This window comes from Sinohyriopsis cumingii, chromosome 14 (assembly GCF_028554795.1).
Source record: "Sinohyriopsis cumingii isolate HCF-2022 chromosome 14, ASM2855479v2, whole genome shotgun sequence".
NCBI lineage: Eukaryota > Metazoa > Mollusca > Bivalvia > Unionida > Unionidae > Sinohyriopsis > Sinohyriopsis cumingii.
Genome location: NC_142974.1, coordinates 71,313,169 through 71,338,215, shown reverse-complemented (window position 1 = coordinate 71,338,215; position 25,047 = coordinate 71,313,169). Strand labels below are relative to the sequence as shown.

General features: G+C 32.7%; 1 protein-coding gene across 5 annotated transcripts in view; it reads left to right on the top strand.

Annotated features, from left to right (window-relative positions):
* Positions 1-18,736, top strand: part of LOC149784108 (tudor domain-containing protein 7-like) — a 144,480-nt gene extending 125,744 nt beyond the window's left edge. For 2 of the 5 annotated variants that reach the window (XM_089932204.1, XM_089932205.1), the window contains exons 23-26: positions 1,904-1,984; positions 5,103-5,204; positions 9,104-9,221; positions 14,220-18,736. In XM_089932204.1, the coding sequence (XP_089788330.1) occupies positions 1,904-1,984; positions 5,103-5,204; positions 9,104-9,221; positions 14,220-14,428 (510 nt within the window). In that variant the 3' untranslated portion in view covers positions 14,429-18,736. Of the gene's footprint in view, positions 1-1,903; positions 1,985-5,102; positions 5,205-9,103; positions 9,305-14,219 lie in introns of all 5 variants that reach the window. The other 3 variants (XR_016413747.1, XR_016413746.1, XM_089932207.1) reach the window with 3 other exon arrangements.
* Positions 18,737-25,047: the final 6,311 nt, after the last annotated feature.

Sequence of the window (25,047 nt, the reverse complement as noted above, 5' to 3'; positions counted from 1 at the left end):
CACTCACCGTTTTCATTGAGCAGATATCGAGGTGCATATTTATGCAGTATAAATACCAAATTCATTTTGTAAAAATTTAATCTTATCTAACCATGGAAAAGACTTGAGTCACAGATTAATTGAGGCATGGCATCGGTCATTTCAACAGAGTCGACAGTCATCATCCGTCTATCTACAAGCTGGTTGACCACTTATGCAAGGAGCAATATCATGTTGAGATTATGATTGAACGATATCGAGCAGGATTTAGACAGCCTGAGGCATCAAAATCAGACTTAATCGACGCCTGCTAGCTTTGTTTCCAAAATACAGTAACATACAATTGATAGAATATTTGTGCAGAATCGCACATAACATTGCACACATTTGTCGGCGTGCTTTTGAACTACATGCTACCAAAAGGCTACCCTCATTTTCATACATGCTCACATTCTGGCATGTTATATATTGATTAGATTACACTTTTTACACCCAATTTATGCTTTTTTGCCACATATAATAGAAATAATTACACTTGTACTTCTCTGAGGGTTGGCATGTATGAGTTAAGTTCAAGACCCATACCTTCATTAATGGTTTAGATCACTGAGACTTGTTGGACAGTAATCAAAAGGGTCATCTATGCTCAACTTGCTGCCAGCATAGATTACTATTATGCATGGGTTGGGTGTATATTGTGCCACTTAACAGTATTCATGTTGTAAAATAAGTGTCTTTCAAACAAGCAAGCATGTCTTTGTTGTTTAAAGATTCAAGAGAGCAGTACAGAAATGAATTAAAAATTTTAGGAAATAGGAATCAAGTTGATTTTTAGCCCAAAAGCGGGAAAAAGAAGACCTTGTGACTCGTTTTCAAGGAAATGTTTTTGCGAGTAATTGCAGATGCTTGTATCATTACACGTGTATAAAATATGCATGTAACACTATACATAAATAGCACATGTAACACTACAAATAAATAGTGCTTGTAACTCAATAAATAAATCACTATAAATAAATAGTACATGTAACACTATAAATAGATCATTATAAATAAATAGTACATGTAACACTATAAATAAATTGTACATATAACACTATAAATAAATCACTATAAATAAATTGTACATGTAACACTATAAATAAATTGTACATGTAACACTATACATAAATCACTATAAATAAATTGTACATGTAACACTATAAATAAATTGTTGTTGTTGTTGTTGTTATAGGGTTTAACGCCATTTTTCAGCACAAGATAGGCTATACACGGCAGCCAGTATTAATGGTAGAGGAAGAACCCGGGAAAACCCTGGAAAGAACCAACGACCCACGAGAAGCTACCAGCAAACTTTTTCACATATCCACATTGGCCGAGCCCGAGACTCGAACCTACACAGACAGAGGTGAGATGGCAGTGATCCGTGACGGAAAGCGCTTTAGACCACTTGGCCACTCGGGGCCCCTAAATAAATTGTACATGTAACACTATAAATAGATCACTATAACTAAATAGTACATGTAACACTATAAATAGATTGTAAATGTAACACTATAAATAAATTGTACATGTAACACTATAAATAGATCATTATAAATAAATAGTACATGTAACACTATAAATAAACTGTACATGTAACACTAAATAAATCTACCATTTCATGTTTCTTTGGAAAACTACATGTGAATGACTTCACTGATCTTGTGATAAAGAGATATGTTTGATTGAACTTTGCATTATCTGCCATTGTCATCAGATTTTGTAATCTGTCATGAAATTGGACTAAGTAAGAAGTGCCAGTATGGAAGCTTGCAAGAGACTCATGACCCAAAATATCAAAGGTCATAATCAAGAGGCCAGTGTCAAGGTCAGGAGGTTGAAAGATCAAGGGCATAACAAGATCTGTTTTCTCCTATTGCAGTGTATTCCATATGAACAGATGGATCATTTAAACCAGCTTCATCGGGACATGTTAGACTACTTCACTCCACCTCCACAGTTTGTAAGTATTGACTTTAATTGAACTTACTTCACTCCACCTCCACAGCTTGTAAGTATTGACTTTAATTGAACTTACTTCACTGCACCCCCACAGCTTGTAAGTATTGACTTTAATGGAACTTACTTCACTCCACCCCCACAGCTTGTAAGGATTGACTTTAATGGAACTTATTTTGCTCTAGCCATAAAAACTTGTAAGTATTTACTTTATTGGAACTTCTTATGTGTGTGTGTGTGTGTGATTTGAATTTTTAATGTAGCTTTTTTGTGTTTTTTTAATTATATCATTATGATGTCTACAGTTTGGCAATTTATAGCGATGTCTAGCACTGGGGCATCGTGCCGCAGACATGTAGCATGATGTCCCACCCAGACACATTATCCTGACACCAGGCCTGACCAGTCCTAACATTAACCTCTTAATGCTGAGCACCTAGTGAGACAGCTCTTATTACCATTCTTATAAGTCTTAGGTATGACATGGCTGGGGTTCAAACACATAATCTCCCATATCTGAGGCAGACGCTCTAACCATTTGGCCACCGGTGTGGTTGGAACTGCTGGTATGCGGTAATATTTACTTTGGTGTACCTGCCAACTTTCTTGACAGTGGTGGAAACTTTTTAAGACTTAAAAAATGTGTTTTGTAGCCCAAAAGTTGGATGGTGAAGGGGGAGGGTTGTGCACTTGACCTAAATAAGGGCTACTGTATGATTGGGAATAAGTTGTTTTACTCTAATAAAAAATAAACAGTCAGCATATAAAAATATAAATCAATTTATAGACTCAGCAGGACTTAGGAACAAAATATAATTACTATCCCCACAAAACCAAAAGACCCAGTAACTAGCTAAATAAATTTAGAAGTATCCACATGAAAACCCATAACATATTCAATTTTATAAAAATATTAATAAATAATTCACTTACGAAGCACCTATCAAAAACTAAGGAAACAGCAAATTCAAATGTCCTTAACAAACCGAGTAATCAGCTAGGACTCCAGTCCTAGATGTCCTTAACGAACCATGTAATCGGCTAGGACTTTGGTCTCTTGCAAAATAAAGTATAAATAACATTCAATCTCTATAAACATTAATAAATAAATAACTTAAAGAGGCAATATCTAAAAACTTATAAATAACATAACGTAGTAAATTAAACCCTAAACACCTCGACTAGTAATGCCATAATAACCTTAAAAATATCTCTTCATACATGATTTCTACTAACAACCTCTATAAACAGCATAGAACACACACCCATTTTTAAAATATTTTGGGAAAAAACACACCAACTCCAACCCCCGCAAGAAACACCAGGCAAATGCAACAAGAAACCAGTGATTTGAAGCCACCAGGACCATTCCCGAGCTCTCCTTCCCACTAATGTCAGCCAACCATTCAACTGTAAGGGACCTTTTTGGACCCACAGATTGAGGCCAAACTATCAGGGTTCCTTAAACCCATAAAAGCCTGGGGGAGGTGGTACCATTCCCTTCCCCAGATACAACTAGCAGGCTGCAGTGCAGTCAGAAAAAAGTGGCACATGCACAATTGTGCGCATGCTACTATAATTAAACTCAACAACAAAAGTGTCTGGTACCTATCTTATCAATTCACTGCATTTAAAAATCCAGTATATCACATGACAAGCTCTCTTTGTAAACATACTACAATCCAGAAATCACATGACAAGCTCTCTTTCTTTGCAAACAGACTAAAATCCAGTAAATCACATGACAAGCTCTCTTTGTAAACATACTACAATCCAGAAATCACATGACAAGCTCTCTTTCTTTGTAAACAGACTAAAATTCAGTGAATCACATGACAAACTTTTTTTAACCATACTAAAATCAAGGAAATCACATGACAAGCTCGTTATTTGTAAACAGACTAAAATCAATTGAATCACATAACAAGCTCTCTCTCTTTGAAAACAGAATAAAATCCAGTGAATCACATGACAAGCTCTCTCTCTTTGAAAACAGACTAAAATCAAGTGAATCACATGACGAGTTCTCTTTGTAAACAGAACCGCTCCATTGGCCTAGTGGTTAGAGTGTCCGCCTCAGATGCAGGAAGTTGTGGGTTTGATCCCTGGCAGAATCATACCAAAGACTTATAAAAATGGTACTAACAGCTGCCTCGCTTGGTACTCAGCATTAAGAGTTTAGTGTTGGCACTGGTTGGCCTGGTGTCAGGATAATGTGACTGGGTGGGACATCATGCTACATGTCTGTGGCATGATGCCCCAGTGCTAGACATCACTATAAACTGTCACAATGCAGACAGTATAGTGATATGACTGAAAAATTATTAAAGCTATGTTAAAAATTCAAATCATACACACACACACACACACACACTCTTTGTAAACAGACTAAAATCCAATCAATCACATGACAAGCTTTCTTTTCAAACAGACTAAAATCCAATCAATAACATGACAAGCTTTCTTTTTAAACAGACTAAAATCCAGTCAATCACATGACAAGCTTTCTTTTTAAACAGACTAAAATCCAGTCAATCACATGACAAGCTTTCTTTTTAAACAGACTAAAATCCAGTCAATCACATGACAAGCTTTCTTTTTAAACAGACTAAAATCCAATCAATCACATGACAAGCTCTCTTTGTAAACAGTAAAATCCAGTGAATCACACGACAAAATCTTTTTGTAAAAAGGCTAAAATCCAGTCAATCACATAAGATCTTTTTGTAAAAAGACTAAAATCCAGTCAATCACATGACAAGATGTTTTTGTAAACAGACTAATGTCCAGTCAATCACATGGAGCATTTCATAAAAACAACTAATTGAAAATGAAAGAAATAAGTTGTAGAGAATGCCTTATGGATATGCACTATTTAAAATTTATTTCTTGTATATGAATAGGTGTCTTACTGATCATTTTGTCATAAATGCCTACTTTCCCCAAAAAGTTAGTTTTGTTAAAATGTCCATTTTATGGGCGCTATTTTTGTGATGGATAGTTGTAGAACTCTGGTAGTTTTATGTAACCTTTATGCTGCAGTCATCTTTTCATTAATGTTTACTGTCTAAAGAAAAAGAAAAGGAATGAACACGAATGGTTTTATCATTATTTATATCCAGATTATGAAAGAAGATGAGATTACCTTGGATCACTTGTATGCTGGTAATGCCAGTGGAATTTGGCACAGGGTCAAAGTTCAGAAATTTGTTGGCAACAGACTGGTAAGGAATTCTTTTCTACTTAATTATCTTCCATATTTTATTTTTCAAGGTACTCTTTGAATGCTCTTCAAGACAATATATTGAACAGTACTTATTCAACTGCACCTTTCCTTGAAGTATGCCATTATAATTGAGGCAAGATCTAACAGCCGCAAGGGGCCCCGATTGGCCGAGTGGTCTAAAGCGCTCTTCGTTACGGATCACTGCCATCTCACCTCTGTCTGTGGCGGTTCGAGTCTAAGATTCAGCCAATGTGGGCATGTGAGAAAGCTTGCCAGTAGCTTCTCGTGGGTCGGTGGTTCTTTCCGGGGTTTTCCGGGTTCTTCCTCCACCATTAATACTGGCCGCCATGTATAGCCTATCGTGCTGAAAAATGGCGTTAAACCCCACAACAACAACAACAACAACTAACAGCCACAAGGCTTGCCCTGTCTTTATATGTATAACAGCAGCATTGGCAATTAATTACCTTTTCTACATCTCTCCATATCATATGGTTTACACGTAATTAGCATGCTATTCAAGCAAGATCTGTATGGGTAATAAATAAAGATTTGTGTATATTCTCAACCAAGATGGCAACTAAAGGATAAACTGTGTAGCAAATATATACAAAATTATGTACAAGGATAAACTATGTAGCAAATATATACAAAATTATGTACAAGGATAAACTGTGTAGCAAATATATACAATATTATGTACAAGGATAAACTATGTAGCAAATACATACAAAATTATGTACAAGGTTAAACTGTATCAAATATATACAAAATTATGTACAAGGATAAACTGTGTAGCAAATATATACAAAATTATGTACAAGGATAAACTATGTAACAAATATATACAAAATTATGTACAAGGTTAAACTGTGTAGCAAATATATACAAAATTATGTACAAGGATAAACTGTGTAGCAAATATATACAAAATTATGTACAAGGATAAACTGTGTAGCAAATATATACAAAATTATGTACAAGGTTAAACTGTAGCAAATATATACAAAATTATGTACAAGGATAAACTGTAGCAAATGTATACAAAATTAGGTACAAGGATAAACTGTGTAGCAAATATATACAAAATTATGTACAAGGATAAACTGTAGCAAATATATACAAAATTATGTACAAGGTTAAACTATGTAGCAAATATATACAAAATTATGTACAAGGTTAAACTGTGTAGCAAATATATACAAAATTTTGTACAAGGATAAACTATGTAACAGATATATACAAAATTATGTACAAGGATAAACTGTAGCAAATATATACAAAATTATGTACAAGGATAAACTGTGTAGCAAATATATACAAAATTATGTACAAGGTTAAACTGTAGCAAATATATACAAAATTATGTACAAGGATAAACTGTAGCAAATGTATACAAAATTAGGTACAAGGATAAACTGTGTAGCAAATATATACAAAATTATGTACAAGGATAAACTGTAGCAAATATATACAAAATTATGTACAAGGTTAAACTATGTAGCAAATATATACAAAGTTATGTACAAGGTTAAACTGTGTAGCAAATATATACAAAATTTTGTACAAGGATAAACTATGTAACAGATATATACAAAATTATGTACAAGGTTAAACTGTGTAGCAAATATATACAAAATTATGTACAAGGATAAACTGTGTAGCAAATATATACAAAATTATGCACAAGGTTAAACTGTAGCAAATATATACAAAATTATGTACAAGGATAAACTGTGTAGCAAATGTATACAAAATTATGTACAAGCATAAACTGTGTAGCAAATATATACAAAATTATATACAAGGTTAAACTGTGTAGCAAATATATACAAACTTATGTACAAGGATAAACTGTGTAGCAAATATGTACAAAATTATGTACATGGTTAAACTGTAGCAAATATATACAAAATTATGTACAAGGTTAAACTGTAGCAAATGTATTCAAATTATGTACAAGGATAAACTGTGTAGTAAATATATACAAAATTATGTACAAGGTTAAACTGTGTAGCAAATATATACAAAATTATGTACAAGGATAAACTGTAGCAAATATATACAAAATTATGTACAATGATAAACTGTGTGGCAAATATATACAAAATTATGTACAAGGATAAACTGTGTAGCAGATATATACAAAATTATGCACAAGGTTAAACTGTATAGCAAATATATACAAAATTATGTACACAGTTAAACTGTAGCAAATGTATACAACATTATGTACATGGTTAAACTGTGTTGGAAACAAATACAGATTTAATCTCATGTATCAGCCTTGATAACTAGTAGAATGATAAACCAGTGTTTCCCTTTATGCACAATTGATGCACACATTTTGTTGCCGTGCGTTTTTTTGACGCAAGGGATTCGCATAATACGATCAGGATTTATTTAATATCCAATGCGTTGTATGAAGGGTGGCACCATGTATACTTTGAGCATAGGCATTGACTGGTTCCCTGCTTTGTTTACTCCCTGCGTTGGGCTCCTCTATTCGTATAGCGGAGTGGAACACAGGGAACATACAAAATAAGGAACCAGACTAGCAAAGGCAATGTTATGATGGAGTAGCTTCCCCTAATCTCGTGAGCTCTCACACGATTTCCATTGAGCTCAGCAAGATGTCATCTTGATGTTTAACCCCAATGTTTGTTGCACAACCAAGTGATCTCCAGATTAAAACAACATGCAATAAAAATCATTAGCGAAGAAAGTGAAAGAAGCAGAACACAAAATGATAACTGTGGATCTAACTCTAATGAAAAATGGAGAAAATAATTCCCTTAGCTGGAATACGGCACATCCATTAGGATTACCAGTGTGACTTCTGATGGCGTGATTGCGAAGACTGCAAAAGTGAATAATCCTTTCATGACAGGGTTAAAGAATTTTAACAAATCTGCCCTCGTTCGCCACAAGGTATCTGGAGAACCCTTAAACTGTAACTTATTAGAAACAAGATGAATCATTAGCCTCCTTGATTTTTGGATAAATTTGTTCTAGGACGAAGTACAATGAAACCGATGATAGTACACATTTTATGACAGGCAGTAAATTGACTGCCATTCGGTTAAAAAGATTTATTAGGCAGTTTGTAGTGGCTTTTATGTAATATGTTGGTTTATAATATTGCTTCAAAAAGATTATAAGGAGACTGTTAAATGTACAATTTTAAAAGAAAAATGAACTAAGAAAATTATTCTTTGAATGGACAATGCATTTGTTTGTTAATTTTGCATGTTGGTTTATTTCTATGTTTAGAGAGAGAAAGAATGTTGTGCAAGTTGCCATATCCTATTTCAAGCTTAAAAAGTATGAGTCGGATAAAAATGTATCAGTATATTTTTGACCCCCACATTTTTTCTTTGACCCCCAGTTCTGACACCAAGGTATTTTTTTTACCGTCAGTTTTAAATCCCTGGGGGATACACTGGATAAACAGTATTGAGAGGATAGCAGAGTTTTTGTTCTTGATATGAAAGAAGTGTTTGATCAGATTTTTGGCTTTGATCTATTTCATTCATGCTTATGGTATAATGTCCAGTCCATTACATTGTACACATCCAGTGACCTTTCATGCAAGTTTATATGCCAAGGGAGGCAGTTCAAATTTAAAATAAATGATTAGCCCAGATTGTTATCACACCTAAATATTCCACTGATGGTATTACTTGAAACAATGGTAGGCAATACTTTTGAATGAGAATACAGTCCCTGAATAGCAATATCTCTGGAATTGTGTTCCTCCATCTGATCTCGTTTACATTATTTGATATTAAATCAGATCAGTATTCTCAGTACTTTGATTCAATATTGCTTTGTGCTGTTTTTATTTATTTGTTTATTGATTTGCTTGTTTATTAATTATTTTTGTTTTACCTGCAGTTGTCTGTGTACCTGGTTGATATGGGAGAATACTCTGTAATGTCTCTGGAAGAGTTACAGCCCCTTCCATGGAAATTCTGGAAAATACCAATGCAAGCATTTAGTGCCAAAATAGGAGGTAACATGGACACAACTATAGAGAATGGGAGAGAAGGAGAGGGAGATAATGACAAAAGCGAAAGTGTGGAATGGCGCAGAAAGGTTTTGTTGCATTTTAAACCCAAACCAGACATCACGATAAATTTACAAAGAGTTATCCATTGAACAGCTGTAAATTTACAGAAAGCAACAAGAAATTAATACTATTAAAAATGAATGAAAATATCAACACTAATAATGCATATTATTTGTCATAATTTTCATTATATTGGATAGTGTTGCTTCTGCATTTGTTAGGTTAACATTATATACATATTCAAGTGTCAGTGTTTTACCCATGGCGATATAATTATTCAGTGTATTAATAAGCAGTAAGCACTGGAACTTTTTCATTAACATTAATTTCCTATCATTAACTGGCCATTGGACAAGAAACCATCCCATGGCAGCCATACAAATGTAAATAAAGAATAAAAGACATGAATTCCAGTTAATTAGATATGGAATGATACACGTAACATTTGCATCTTTACAGAATGAATATTAAAAAATCTGAAGAACTGAAAATGTGTATACATGATGTGGTAGACATTGACTTTTAGTTTGCATTATTCTCATTTTAATTTATTTTTCTATTGCATAAATTAAAATTGATAATATCCAAAATGCTGTTAATTTAAAGGTGTTTTAAATCAAAAAGTAGACAGTAATTCTAGTTGCATTTGTTATTAAATGTTATTAACCCAGTGTCACTTTAAACCCTACTACATTTTATTTTGTTGGTACCGGTCTTTATTTGATAAAGCAGTTAATGCACATAATTTGACTGATATATATTTCCAAATGCATTATGCCATCCAGCAATGACTGACTTGAAAAAAATTTCAGAAATGCCAAAGTATTGTTCTTATATCTGAACTTATGTATTTGATTGGCTTTAATTTTGCAATTTTAGCCTCACTTAAGCATGGTGAGATATTGTTGTCACTTTTCTGACTGCTGAAAACAGAGTTCGACATTTAAGTATTTTGAAAGTCACATCTTTTTCCACATTAGTTTCTGCATTCTTTAAAAACATAAAACTCTGATTTGCAGAGTTCCTGTTGTGACAGTCTCACTTCGTTAAGCATCATTGTCAAAAAAGTATTTAATTAAAATATTTTTAATTCATTTATAATTTACATCAGCGATGTCCTTTGGGAAATTATTACAATGGGTGTAAAGTTTATATTTCTGTTTTCCTTGTCTTGTCTGCTTAATCAGAACCTTGGTTCATCATTGTAAGCAATGGTAAAGTTTTATGATCAGGTTGTTGAAAAGGGCATGCCCATATATATACAGCATTGTGGACAGTAGAATGCCAGTATCTGCCAACCTGTTGGATCTTTTAATCTCAGAAAGTTTTATAATGGTGGTGTTGGGGGAGTTAAAAATGTTAAATATCACCACACACACACACATGACTATTGAACAATCACAGTTGTTTTAGATGACCTGACCAATTTTGGACACCTTTTTATTGTATCAAGTCTGGAATTTAACCCCACTCATTCTCCTCAATTTCTGTCTTTAAAATCCATTTACAGTTTCACACTATTTCAACTACCAAAGTAATGTGTTGCATTTTTTAAATGGAGTACACTATGACTTCAGGAAACAATGCCACTGAACATCAACTAGTCATTAAACTTTACTAAAAATGAACAATGCATCTGATAAAAATAAAGATATCTTAAACATTCTCATTAATGGCAATGAAGTGTAATAAATTTTTTTACAGAAATGAAAAGTAATAACTTTTGTTATGATGATGAAATGTAATAACTTTTCTGATGGCAATAAATTGTAATAAATTTTGTTATGGCAATGAAGTGTAATAGCTTTTGTTATGGCAATGAAGTGTTGTTGTTGTTGTTCTTGTTATAGAGTTCAATGCTGTTTTTCAGCACAAGATAGGCTATACATGACGGTCAGTATAAATGGTGGAGGAAGAACCCATGAAAACCCCGGAAAGTACCACCGACCCACGAGAAGCTTCTGGCAAGCTTTCTCACATACCCACGTTGGCTGAACCCGAGACTCAAATGTACGCAGACAGAGGTGAGATGGCAGTGATCTGTAACAGTGAGCACTTAAGACCACTCGGCTACTTGGGGCCTCCGCAGTAAATTGTAATAACTGTTTCTTCCACACACATCAGAGGTCTCTTAACTCATTCAGCCCCAGCACTGTTTTCAGTATCTCTGCTGATATGCCTCAGAAGCACAAAGCTGTGTCTAGCTGCTTGTGCCCCATCGTTTTTACCTGTTTGAAAACATTGTGCACATGCATTCACTCTTACCTTAATTTCTCTTCTTATATCCAAACAAAATCCACGAAATTTTCACCATTTATTTCAAATGAATTTGTCGACACATTGATGTAATTTTTTCCCTATTTGTCGAAGTCTTTCACAACTTATTTATACAGTATTTACAAACTTATGTGCAATGTTTATCTGCAAGAACTCCATCATCATCGCTGTCAGCATCATCATCTTCGGACGATTCAATCTCAGAAACTTCTATGTCCAAATCTAAATCTCACAAAATATTCAACTGCTGAACATATCTTTCCTCAGCTTGCTCAATAATTTCAAGATCAAACCCAAGAAACTCCACAATTTTGCTCTCATCAAAAATCACTCTTCCGTCCGCCATCATTTACGATTTTTCATGAACAGAACACGTGTAGTTAAACCGCTCACAAACTTTAGCCTTTTGCTTCTGAACAATTCAAATTTCCACAAATGAAAGTAAAATCATTTCTGATTTGTTTAAAGGTTGTTTAGTTTTTGGAATAAACCATTTCTAACCAATCAGAGATGTTGTATCTAACACACATTCATCACGCCTGGAGACGGGATCGGCCATTGAATGGAGTAAACAATTCATGACTACAGGCGGGATCGGCCAATGAATGCAGAAACCGGATCACGCCTACAGACAGGATCAGAGCCGAATGAGTTAACACAGAACTGATCTAGCTGTTGTCTTTCATTTAAATAATGTGTGCAGCAGTGGTCAGTTATCTTGGACCACCATTATTTGTTATATCCTCTATGACAGTCTTTATATTCATTGGAAAAATTAATATGGTATTACTTTAAGTCGAAGGTTTAGACACTGATATGCAAGTAGTTCCTGTCTTGCCTGATTAATTTAAGAATTAGGGTCAATAGTGTTAATGTTTTTGTGAAAATTGATGAAAGTCAAATGCAAAGGGTCATATTGGTTGGCATTTGGACATGCTGAGTTACGTTGTTCCATGAAACACCTTTGTTAGTTTAGTTAATCTAAGCATATAGTATTGATGGATCCTTTTTGTTTTGCATATATATGTTACCTATTCTCTGGAAATACTGACAATACATTAAAGTATTTCTTGTAACATGTGGTAATTCCGGCTACGTTTTTCATAATCTTGACACATTAACAAGTTTGCCCCAAAGAATTGCAGTTAAAATCTGGTGTACTTCCATTGACCTTATGTGTAATGCTACTTATATGTCATGGATTTTAGTACTACATGTAGCACATAAACTTTATCTTCTACACAAGGGAATCAACCATCGTCTGAAACATAATTTATAATATGAAGGGTTTACAGGTTGAATTCTGAGGCATTTCAATAATCAAATGATTCAACCTACCAGTGTCATAACAAGGTTATGGTTCATGAAAGGATTCACTTTATTAGTTCCATAACCTGGCTATGGTTCTAACAGCATTCAAAAAGCCATTGTATAACAAATTTATGATTTAGCAAAAGGGTCAAAACAGCCAGTGCCATTGTATAACATGTTTGTGATTTAGCAAAGGGGTCAAGATAGCCAGTATCACTGTATAACATGTTTTATGATTTAACAAAGGGGTCAAAACAACCGGTACCACTGTATTACATGTTTATGATTTAGCAAATGAGTCAAAACTACCAGTACTGTTTTATAACATAGTTATGATACCACTGCTATTGAATAACACAGTTAAAATTTTCCAAAGAGGCCAGAACTACTGGTACCATTGTATAACAGTTATAATTTACCAAAAGGGTAAAAACTACAGGTATCGTTGTACTTTTGTTCAGTTCCTTGTAAAGTGGCAGTGCATTGTCATGCAGGAAAGCTGATTGATACAAATTTTAAGCCAGTTTAGCATGAAAGAATGTGAATCTTGTGATTTTCTGCTTTGCACAAACGGAAGGCATGGTGAAAAGATGCAAATCTTGGAGGAGTCTTTCATAATAATAATCTGATATTTTATGAACAATTTCTTATAATTGTCCAATATATGAAGTAAGAAGTTCCATCACAGTGAGTATGATCCATGAATATGGCTCCAATTCAAAGGGGAAGGGGAGAGCATCATAATGCTGTGGCAAAGCTCAACATTTCCATTGGGCAAAATTGATACATCTATCTTGTTTTGTACACAAAATAATCTTCCTCAAATAGTCTTCTATCCAGTCTTGGTTATCATTCCAAGGATGATCCTCTTCCTTTGCCCATCAATCTGACCATGTGTCTGAGTCACTGTTAGGGGTGGGGGGGTTCATATGCATATGCAATAAAACTTGGAAATCTGATGGTTATTTCTAAGTTTGATCAGTGGCCTAGTGGTCAGAGTGTCTGCCTCGGATGCAGGAGGTCAGTGGTTTCAACACTGGCTAAGTCATACCAAATACTTATACAAATGGTACTAACAGCTGTATTGCTAGGTACTCAGCATTAAGAGGTTAGTGTTAGGACTGGTCAGCCTGGTGTTAAAATAATGTGACTGGGTGGGACATCATGCTACATGTCTGCAACATGATGCCCCACTGCTAGATGTCACTATAAGCTTTTACACTGCAAACATTGTAGCAGTATGACTGAAGAATCTTTAAAGCTATGTTAAAAATCCAAATCACACACACACACCCACACACACAATTTTGATCAGTTTCATTGAGAAATATTTTAATGATATCACTATTTCAGGAATAATGCCCATGGGAGGATCTTGGTCAGAAGAAGCAAAGTTGAAATTTAATGAGTTGGCAGTTGGCAAGGACTTAGTGGGTCTTGTCATTTCAAACAGCAATGATGATGGAGCCGTTTCACTTCATTTGGTGGACACATCACAGGAAGATTTGGATATTTGCATTGATGAAGTTCTCTTAACCAAGAAATTTGCTGTTATCGCATGATCATATTTCTGCTGCTAGTTGTCTCCCTTTGAATTTCTTTATGTGGTTACCATTGGCGCAGTGATACATCACATCCCACATAATAACACGTTTCATATGTTAAATCCAATTGATGTATTTAATGCTTAAGGAACACAGTATAGCTAGTGCACATTGAGGCCATAGTTGAGTGTAGATCAAACATTAAAATGGTGTGGCCGTAACAAGGAATAATAAATAAATAAATGCTCATGCATGTATATTTAATGATCATATTCAGCAAACCAGTTTTTGCCAACTTTCAGTGTTAAATTGATATAGTGTGTCAGCCAAGGAACATATACACTGTGAGTTCAGTTCATGTGTCAGATTAAATTAGAATGTTTAATAGTCCATGTTAAATTAATATGATTTGTCAAGAGAAGTGAAATTCATCTTAAAATCAAATGGAACACCTTCAGATGTACATAAATATTAAATACATGACTCATTGAACATTGCTTGCAACAGTACAGATGTCAAGTTATACTTGGATAGTTGTAAAAAAAAATCTTGTAAAGATAACATAACAAATATGCACTTTCATCAGACTCGTAATGTATCAAGTATTCATATCCAAAGATAAACACTGCTCAGTATTAGATGTTATTAATTATGCTTCATCTATATTTAGATGTACATGAGTTGGCTTTCTATTATATTTTTAGCCTTTTAATCATGTTACTATTCATCATTAAGTTACTGTTGAAAATAAAATATCTTTTCATCAGTCATTTTTGTTAAGTATCATGTATCAGGCAATTTCAAAGTAACCCTGGAGAACAATCACAAAGTTGTACCTATCATCCCTAGGTAGAATTTTTATGATGAGTGTGGCTTGTTCATTGTTTGATATCGTCAACAACTCGTGTTCTGATGCAGGGATGGCAGTGGTCTTGTTGGTCAATCAGTCAAAGAGATAATGAAAAAAACATGTCAGGTTCTTATCATTCAATCAGTCAAAGAGATAATGAAAAAAGCATGCCAGGGTCTTATCATTCAATCAGTCAAAGAGATAATGAAAAAAGCATGTCAAGGTCTTATCATTCAATCAGTCAAAGAGATAATGAAAAAAGCATGTCAGGGTCTTATCATTCAGTCAGTCAAAGAGATAATGAAAAAAGCATGTCAGGGTCTTATCATTCAGTCAGTCAGAGATAATGAAAAAAGCATGTCAGGGTCTTATCATTCAGTCAGTCAAAGAGATAATGAAAAAAGCATGTCAGGGTCTTATCATTCAGTCAGTCAAAGAGATAATGAAAAAAGCATGTCAAGGTCTTATCATTCAGTCAGTCAAAGAGATAATGAAAAAAGCATGTCAGGGTCTTATCATTCAATCAGTCAAAGAGATAATGAAAAAAGCATGCCAGGGTCTTATCATTCAGTCAGTCAAAGAGATAATGAAAAAAGCATGCCAGGGTCTTATCATTCAGTCAGTCAAAGAGATAATGAAAAAAGCATGCCAGGGTCTTATCATTCAATCAGTCAAAGAGATAATGAAAAAAGCATGTCAAGGTCTTATCATTCAGTCAGTCAAAGAGATAATGAAAAAAGCATGTCAGGGTCTTATCATTCAGTCAGTCAAAGAGATAATGAAAAAAGCATGTCAAGGTCTTATCATTCAGTCAGTCAAAGAGATAATGAAAAAGCATGTCAGGGTCTTATCATTCAATCAGTAAAAGAGATAATGAAAAAAGCATGTCAAGGTCTTATCATTCAGTCAGTCAAAGAGATAATGAAAAAAGCATGCCAGGGTCTTATCATTCAGTCAGTCAATGAGAGAAGGAAAATAAGAAATCTTGAGAATGAGTTCTATTCTCATTACAAGCTTTAAATATTTTACAGTTCACTGGAAAGGATTGCCATTGACCAGTTTACAATATGACAAGCCAATATACTGATCAACCTTATTTTAACATAGTACTTTGTGTCTCCCCAAATATATCCTGATATCCATGTGATCAATTTTACAAGTCATTAATCTTTAACAGAATGTTGTCTTTATTGGAAAGGGGAGTGAGGAATAGAAATGCATATGCTTAACCAAATTCGTTTTGTACTTTAAGCATAGCACCTCATAAATGTTTCATGGAACAAGTTAATACTTTTCCATGACATCGGATGTAAAAATTAATTGAAAAGAAATTATTTTCTTTGTTAATGACTCAAAGCAGTACACGTTAATTTCTTCCATTACAGAGAAAGATAATTGTGGGATGGGAAGAGCAGAAGGAGTGCATACAGATCAAAATATGAGATGGTTTGGGGGAATTTTGTACTGGTTTTTATTATGGTAGTACCTGAAATCTTATATTTGATTATGATCGGTATAGATTCATGTACACAGCAATAGAAAATGTTTGCTTGTTAATGTTTGACTTTGGCGTACAAAAAGATTTGTATGTTACAAAAACATTACATTTATTATTTCACACAAATTACTAATTATAAACATTATTGAATCTATTAAAAACTGAGTAACCATTGACAACCTCATTGTTTATTCTTTCAACAAAGTTAACATAAATAATATGTTATTTTTTATAAGTGAACAATATGAACATATACTGGTTCTCAGAGGATATTGTAAATGTATCATATGCATAGTGAACAAGAGATTAAATAGAAATGATGCAAGCAATTTTCACATACATGATTATGGAATTATTGGCATTAGATAGATGCATAACTATCTTGAGTGTGATTCAATATTTTCTCCTGGCATCATTATATATATATATATATATATATATTATGATTCCTGTAGTTTCCACAGAAACATGAACATGGAATTATAATCAAAAAAGCTTATATACCAAACCTGAAAATCATCAAAATATTAGCCAGTGAAATTGCTTGAAAACTACCAGAGGAAATATGGCATGTGCTTAGTTTTAAACAATGCGAAGCACACGATGCAAAAGATGTCATAGCTTATTTACATTTCTTGAATCCCAGATGATATCAATTAACCACAAACATGGCATATATTCTGCTAGCAAGAACAACTCATGAAAATTAAATCGTAACATGTAAAATGTTGACTGTGAATAAAAGTTTACATAAACTTGATACATGAGCATACAAGATCAGATAATGGTCAAGATCACATAATGGTCAAGATCACGTAATGGTCAAGATCAGATAATGGTCAAGATCATGTAATGGTCAAGATCACATAATGGTCAAGATCACTTAATGGTCAAGATCACATAATGGTCAAGATCACGTAATGGTCAAGATCAGATAATGGTCAAGATCACATAATGGTCTTGCACTCCTGTTAACTATATATACAGGTGTCCAAGAATATAGATTAGCTGACTAAACTCCACATTTGTCTTTGTGAACTTGAACAGCCATGTTGTATTTTCTGGTTAGCAATAAAAGAAATTGATGCAATTCATAAAAAGACAAATATCAAGTTAAATTTTAGACTAAAATACATTGTTGTTGACTTATGATACATTTGCTCATCAAAATCTTATCTGGAGTATACTTGTAGCGGATATTATATTCTTGAGTATTGAATAAATGAACACTCATGAATTGCCGCCTGTCTAAAAAAAATATATGCCAATGTTCATAAAGGTTATTTAGCATTGTTAACAATCTGTTTGACACAGTTGTTGTGAACCGAAACAGAGCCGTTGTTTGTTTTATTTTACAACCTGCCAATTTGTGTAACAATCTGGATTAAAATAGCCCCAGTATACCATTCCACTTTGTCGATGAGGTTTCCATTTGATCAATTACTTGCCTGTTGTAACACATTGTAACCATGTATGTTTTTTTTTTTAATGTACAAATCTTATCATCATAGAAAATCATTGGGAACATTGTGCTTTGTTGAGAAATAAAAGGCGCATCTTTGAATCTATTTCTGAGCTTTATTTATGCAAGCATATAAATAACAGGGTCAGTGATGACTATAATGTTTCAGAAAATGATGAACATGGTTCTTTTTGTTGATCATCACTTTCATCCACAAATGTAACATCTTAATAATTGTTTACTTGTAGTTTTAACGATCAGCCTAGGAAAAGCCAAAACAAGGCCCACAATGTTGGTGTCTTTGGTTTCATTCCAAACTGGAAAAGTACTTGAAAAGAACAGATTAGGTTAGAGGTTATTATAGCAGTTATCTTGAATTCACTTATGTGTACACTTCCATTAATAGGTAAGTCTTGTGTTCTGCTGCTTAGAGTAACAATGAACAGTGATATATGACACAAAACTACAATGATGAAAACACATATAGTATTGTTTTAATAAATATGTACATTGTCACCTGGTTTCGTGACTTTTGTGTTCCCTTGACTGTCTTTATACTTCTGTTCCCTGGATATTTAGTTCCCTTACCATTTACTACCATTTACTGTCATTGTCTCTGCCAAGCTTTTGTGTTATCTATTCTATTTCTACATCTTCTCTGCATTGTTGTTTTCTGCTTCACTCCCTTCTGTGCTAGCTTCGGCATGTTTTTGTTTTTCCTTTTCTCATTTTCATGAATAACCCAGAAGGTCGTGTTGTTTAGGATTAGCATACATATTGTAGTTCTAGATTACTGTGAAAAGGAACATTATTACACTGCTGGCACACAGTAATTAAAACATTTAATAAATGAACGATTCAAATTTTTGAACTAGCTTATGATTATTATTTCATAATTTAAAACAAATCTAGACTAGTCTGGGTATGAAGTCAATTAGAAAAGCAAACAGAATTATCTTTAAATTTCTTTTCTTAGATAATGGCAGAAGGTTAAACTGTGATGAATTAATGTTTATACTCGGGTGAAAGATTTAATGCATTCTAAACAAAAACAACAATGTCAGTATCTAGAGTTCATGCCAGTTTGTTTAATTTTAGATGGGATAAAAGTGTATCTAGAGCTAAATAAGAGATGGCAACCATTAGAGATTTTGTACGTTATTAACAATATTCCACAGAATCACAGGGTAACAAAATGTCTGGACTACCCAAATGGCCCCCAAAGAATATAGCACTGCTATGTCACAACTAAAAAGAAAGTTTATGTATATTTTCTTTCGATGTAAATTTCTATCATTGAACACTATTGGTTTTTTGTTTCTTTTACAACAAATTCTTGATCCACATTTTGAAATCTTGCATAGCTCATAGATGGCTGCAATATATTCGTCCATGAATTATTGGTATATATATATTGCTTTCATTTTGCTTTTCCAATTTAATATCATACATGTAGAACTTTTAATTGGTGTTGCTTTTTAAATCTGCAAGAGAACTATGCTACGGTATTATGAGTATAGCGTTATCACATTATTATGTTACAACTGATGTCATAAAATAAGTAACTTTAAGAAACAGAACCAATAAGCTTTGTAAAAATTAACAAATAATTTAATAATCAAAATTATAAAATGAAAATGTGAGAGGAACTTGCAGTATTCTCAACTGAATCAAAAATAATCCTTAAACGTTCTATTCAAGTCCAAAAGAATAAAATGCTCCAGATGAATTTCAGGTCTTCGAATATACTGGTCTGCCAACAGCCCTGATGTATTAAAATAGCATTGTCCAGAACACCTTTAAACAATGAAGAATAATCGAAACAAATATTTTAGTCCAATGAGCACTTTGTAGTTCCAATGAATAATCTAGACAATTGTTTCCTTTCAAATAATATACAAACAACATTAAATACGTCTGAAGATAGAGATGACTACAAGAACATAAGAAATAAGAATGTCTCAAATTTACCTGCCCAAGCCAATTAAATACAAGCAATAGGGGTGAAAATGTATATTGCTCCTAATAATTATGTGACTCATTGCAAATATCATATATCATTTAAAAAACACATACCCTAGCCCATCTAATGGAAAACAATTCTTCTAACAACCTTCCTAACCCCACCAGCTAGTGAGAAATTACCTCAAAGTTGTCAACAGGTTTAATTAATAATAATAATGATAATCATAAACACTTACAACAACAGCTTTAATTATTAATACTATTATTAATGATCATAAACACATCAACAGGTTTAATTATTAATAATATTAACGATCATAAACACAACAGGTTTAATTAATAATAATATTGATAATCATAAAAACATCAAAGGCTTAATTAATAATAATAATAACGTTCATAAACAGGTTTAATTATTAATAATACTGATGATCATAAACACATCAGCAGGTTTAATTATTAATAATATTAATGATGATAAAAACATCAACAGGTTTAATTAATAATAATATTAACGATCACAAACACAACAGGTTTAATTAATAATAATATTGATAATCATAAAAACATCAAAGGCTTAATTAATAATACTATTAATGATCATAAACACATCAACCAGTTTAATTAATAATAATATTAACGATCATAAACGCATCAACAGCTTCAATTATTAATATTATTAATGATCATTAACATCAACAGGTTTAATTAATAATATTATTAATTACCATAAACATATCAGCAGGTTTAATTATTAATAATGCTGATGATCATAAACACATCAACAGGTTTAATTAATAATAATATTGATAATCATAAACCCATCAGGAGGTTTAATTAATAATAATATTAATGATTATAAACCCATCAACAGGTTTAATCAATAATAATATTAATAATCATAAACACATCAACAGCTTTAATTAATAATAATAATAATGATCATAAATACATCAACCAGTTTAATTAATAATAATATTAACGATCATAAACACATCAACAGCTTTAATTAATAATGCTAATAATGATCATAAATACATCAACAGGTTTAATTAATAATAATATTAACGATCATAAATACATCAACAGGTTTAATTAATAATAATATTAACGATCATAAATACATCAACAGGTTTAATTAATAATAATATTAACGATCATAAACACAACAACAGGTTTAATTATTAATAATACTGATGATCATAAACACGTCAACAGGTGTAATTAATAATATAAATAATAATATTAATGAACATAAACACATCAACAGGTTAAATTAAAAATAATATTGATAATAAAAAACACATCAACAGGTTTAATTAATAATAATATTAACGATCATAAACACATAAACTGATTTAATTAAAAATAATATTAACAATCATAAACACATCAACAGGTTTAATTAATAATAATACTGATGATCATAAACACGTCAACAGGTTTAATTAATAATAATATTGATGATCATAAACACAACAGGTTTAATTAATAATAATATAAATGATCATAAACATATCAACAGGTTTAATTGTTAATAATACTGATGATCATAAACATATCAACAGGTTTAATTAATAATAATATTGATGATCATAAACACATCAACAGGTTTAATTAATAATAATATTGATACTTATAAACACATCAACAGGTGTAATTAATAATAAAAATGATAATATTAATGAACATAAACACATGAACAGGTTTAATTAATAATAATATTAACGATCGTAAACACATGAACAGCTTTAATTAATAATAATATTAATGATCATAAACAAATCAACCAGTTTCCAACATTTCAGATTATTTACCAAATTTTTGAATGATTTACAATGTCTTTTTTTACAGAATGTTCATCAAACCAATAATTCCAGCTATATGAATTGTATTTTGAGGTCTGGCTCCATGAAAAGTGAATGAACTTAATATTTATAATCTTGATTTTGACACTGATTCGAGTCTTGTTCTTAACCCTGTCAGGTAAATATGTGTATGAGCTTCCTTAATTCAAGTATATTAACATGTAAAATATCCAGCTCTGGCAAGCTTCCATTTTGTACATTTCCATATTCCTGGACTACTTTTGTCTTGAATATTTCAAAGATTGTTTTCATTGCAGTTTTAATTTCTCCTGTATTTAATGTATTTAAAGACCTAGTTTGTGTGAACAGATCATATAGTAAGCATTCTTTCACTTTGGAGTGGGTCTCTATAATTTTATTCATTATCTATTTTCGTACATTGTTATGAATTTCAATCTAGCCACCCAACTGAAGTTGATGCAACCATCCAAGGTGTAGAGAGGTGCATTTCTGATGTGAAATCATGTATGACATGTAACAAGCTGCAGATGAGTGATTATAAAACTGAGGCCATTCTGATCACAACACAGAGGCTTTCTCATTCACATCCTTTGCCTCAAACAAAAAATATCAGCAACACCAATATTAAATTCACAGAATCAGTAAGAAACCTAGATATTACTCTGGACAGTAATCTCACATTGCACCAACATGTCATGAACATATGCAAGGCTGCATATCTTGAGCTGAGACACATCAGCTCCATTCGCAGATATCTTTCAGTTGATGCGACTAAAACACTTGTGTGTTCATTAGTACTTTCAAGACTGGACTATTGTAACTCAATTCTGTCGGGTTCATCTCAATATCTACTCCAGAAACTTCAAAAAGTTCAAAAGACAGCTGCTCGGATAATACTTATAGTACCACGATCAGAGCACACACCCTGCTCTGGCTATCCATTTGATCCAGAATCAAGCACAAAATTTGTTCTCTGTTCTACTTTTCAATGACGGACTCTAGTCCAACATACCTATCCGACGTCACCCATGTGTACACACCAGCAAGATACTTACACTCCTCTTCTGACAATATTATACTCATTATTCCCACTATGAAAACAAAGTCATATGGACAGCGTTCTTTTGCATACCAGGGCCCAGTAACGTGGAATGAATTTCCCACTGAACTTGGACACAAAGACACAGTGGTCCCATTCAAAAGTGCTCTCAAAACTCACTTATGTCGACTGCAAATGCAAACTTAAAGACCTAATAATGTTTCCTACCTTAAAAATTCTCAGCATGTTTTTTTCTCTCTATGTTTTCTAATATGATGGTGTTTGTGTTTGTAATCATGTCATTATATATGTGGGTTTTTTTATCTTATAGGTGTTGTCTAAAGTTGTAAAGCGCTTAGAGCTGCTAAAGATTAGGCGCGATGCAAAGTCCTCATTATTATTATTTATGGTCTTAAATTACGTAACAATTTTGTATAATTGAAAATAAATTTATTTCTCTAAAATGCAAAGTGAAAGAATTATAACTAACTTGGTGAAAGGAATCCTAAAATCATATTTTTTTTTATCACTTCCTTTAGTTCTAAGTATTCTGAATGAGTACAACAAATGTATTCCAATGATGTCACTACTATACCGATGTTTCAACTGTTCAGAATGATGTATACTGATGTGTCTACCCTACAGAAGAAACCACTGATATAATCCCAAAATGTCTTTAATGGAAGTCACAGTGATTCCAATACAGCTGTTAATCTGATTTCTAGAGCATTATATTTCCAAGGAATGAATAAAATTAAATGAATCATTCCTCTCAATGCAACTCTTTAAATGCCAATTAGTACTATTAACATTGTAAGGATTCACATATATAGAAAGATAATATGTATTTGTGAAAATTGCAGTACGAGGCTTTAGGTGAATCATTCCTGGTATATCAAAATAAGTACCTTGTCAGTCAATAGATCAGCTGTTGTAATTCTAGCTTCAGAAAATTAGTTCAGTCGGGCCTTTTACCAGAAATGATATCCTTGTTGGATCATTGTGATCTTTACTTGTACTTAGAATGCCACTTAACTTTGAAACTTATGAATCAAACAATTTAACACAGTATGCATGATTCATCTTTAAAGACCAGCTACTAATCGTAATACATTCTTAACTAAATGACCCATGCAAAAACTATTATCATGAAATCGATACACATAATAAAGATATACATAGCAATGTTTAATGAAACAAATGTTTGATCATCTTTATATTTGGCCCAGTGCCATATTTAGCATTTTTAATACACTTTATTGATGTAAATTGTTAAAAACAATTTGCATTTTGTTTCACATTACTTTATTATGTGTTCAGATTTTTTACTTGTATATGTACAGCTATATCACTGTTTTAACTGATTATTATTAAAAAGTCATAGCGAGTTATTTTCCCAATAAGTTTACACCGCTCCGGTGACCTAGTGGTTAGAGCGACCGCCTCGGACTTGGGAGGTCGTGGGTTCGATCCCCGGCCGAGTCATACCAAATACTTACAAACAATGGTACTAACAGCTGCCTCGCTTGGCGCTCAGCATTAGGAGGTTAGTGTTAGGACTGGTCGGCCTGGTATCAGGATAATGTGGCTGGGTGGGACATCATGCTACATGTCTGCGACATGATGCCCCGGGAGACTGAACAAATTGTTAAAGTTACGTTTAAAATTCTCTAGCCTGTATGATAGTATTATTTTTTGCTCTCTCTCTCTCTCTCTCTCTCTCTCTCTCTCTCTCTCTCTATATATATATATATATATATATATATATATATATATATATATATATATATATATTCTGTGTCCAGTGTTGAAAGTTCCAGCAAGGGACATATACTGAAAAATCCAATGTTCCCAAAGTTATATGCCAAACTATACTATATTTGGTTGGATAAGAAATGTATTCAGTTCTGTGGATTAATGATGTTGATCTATAAGTCGTTCAGTCAATGTAAAATGGCATGGTTACCATTTAGATTATTTTCTCAGACAATGAC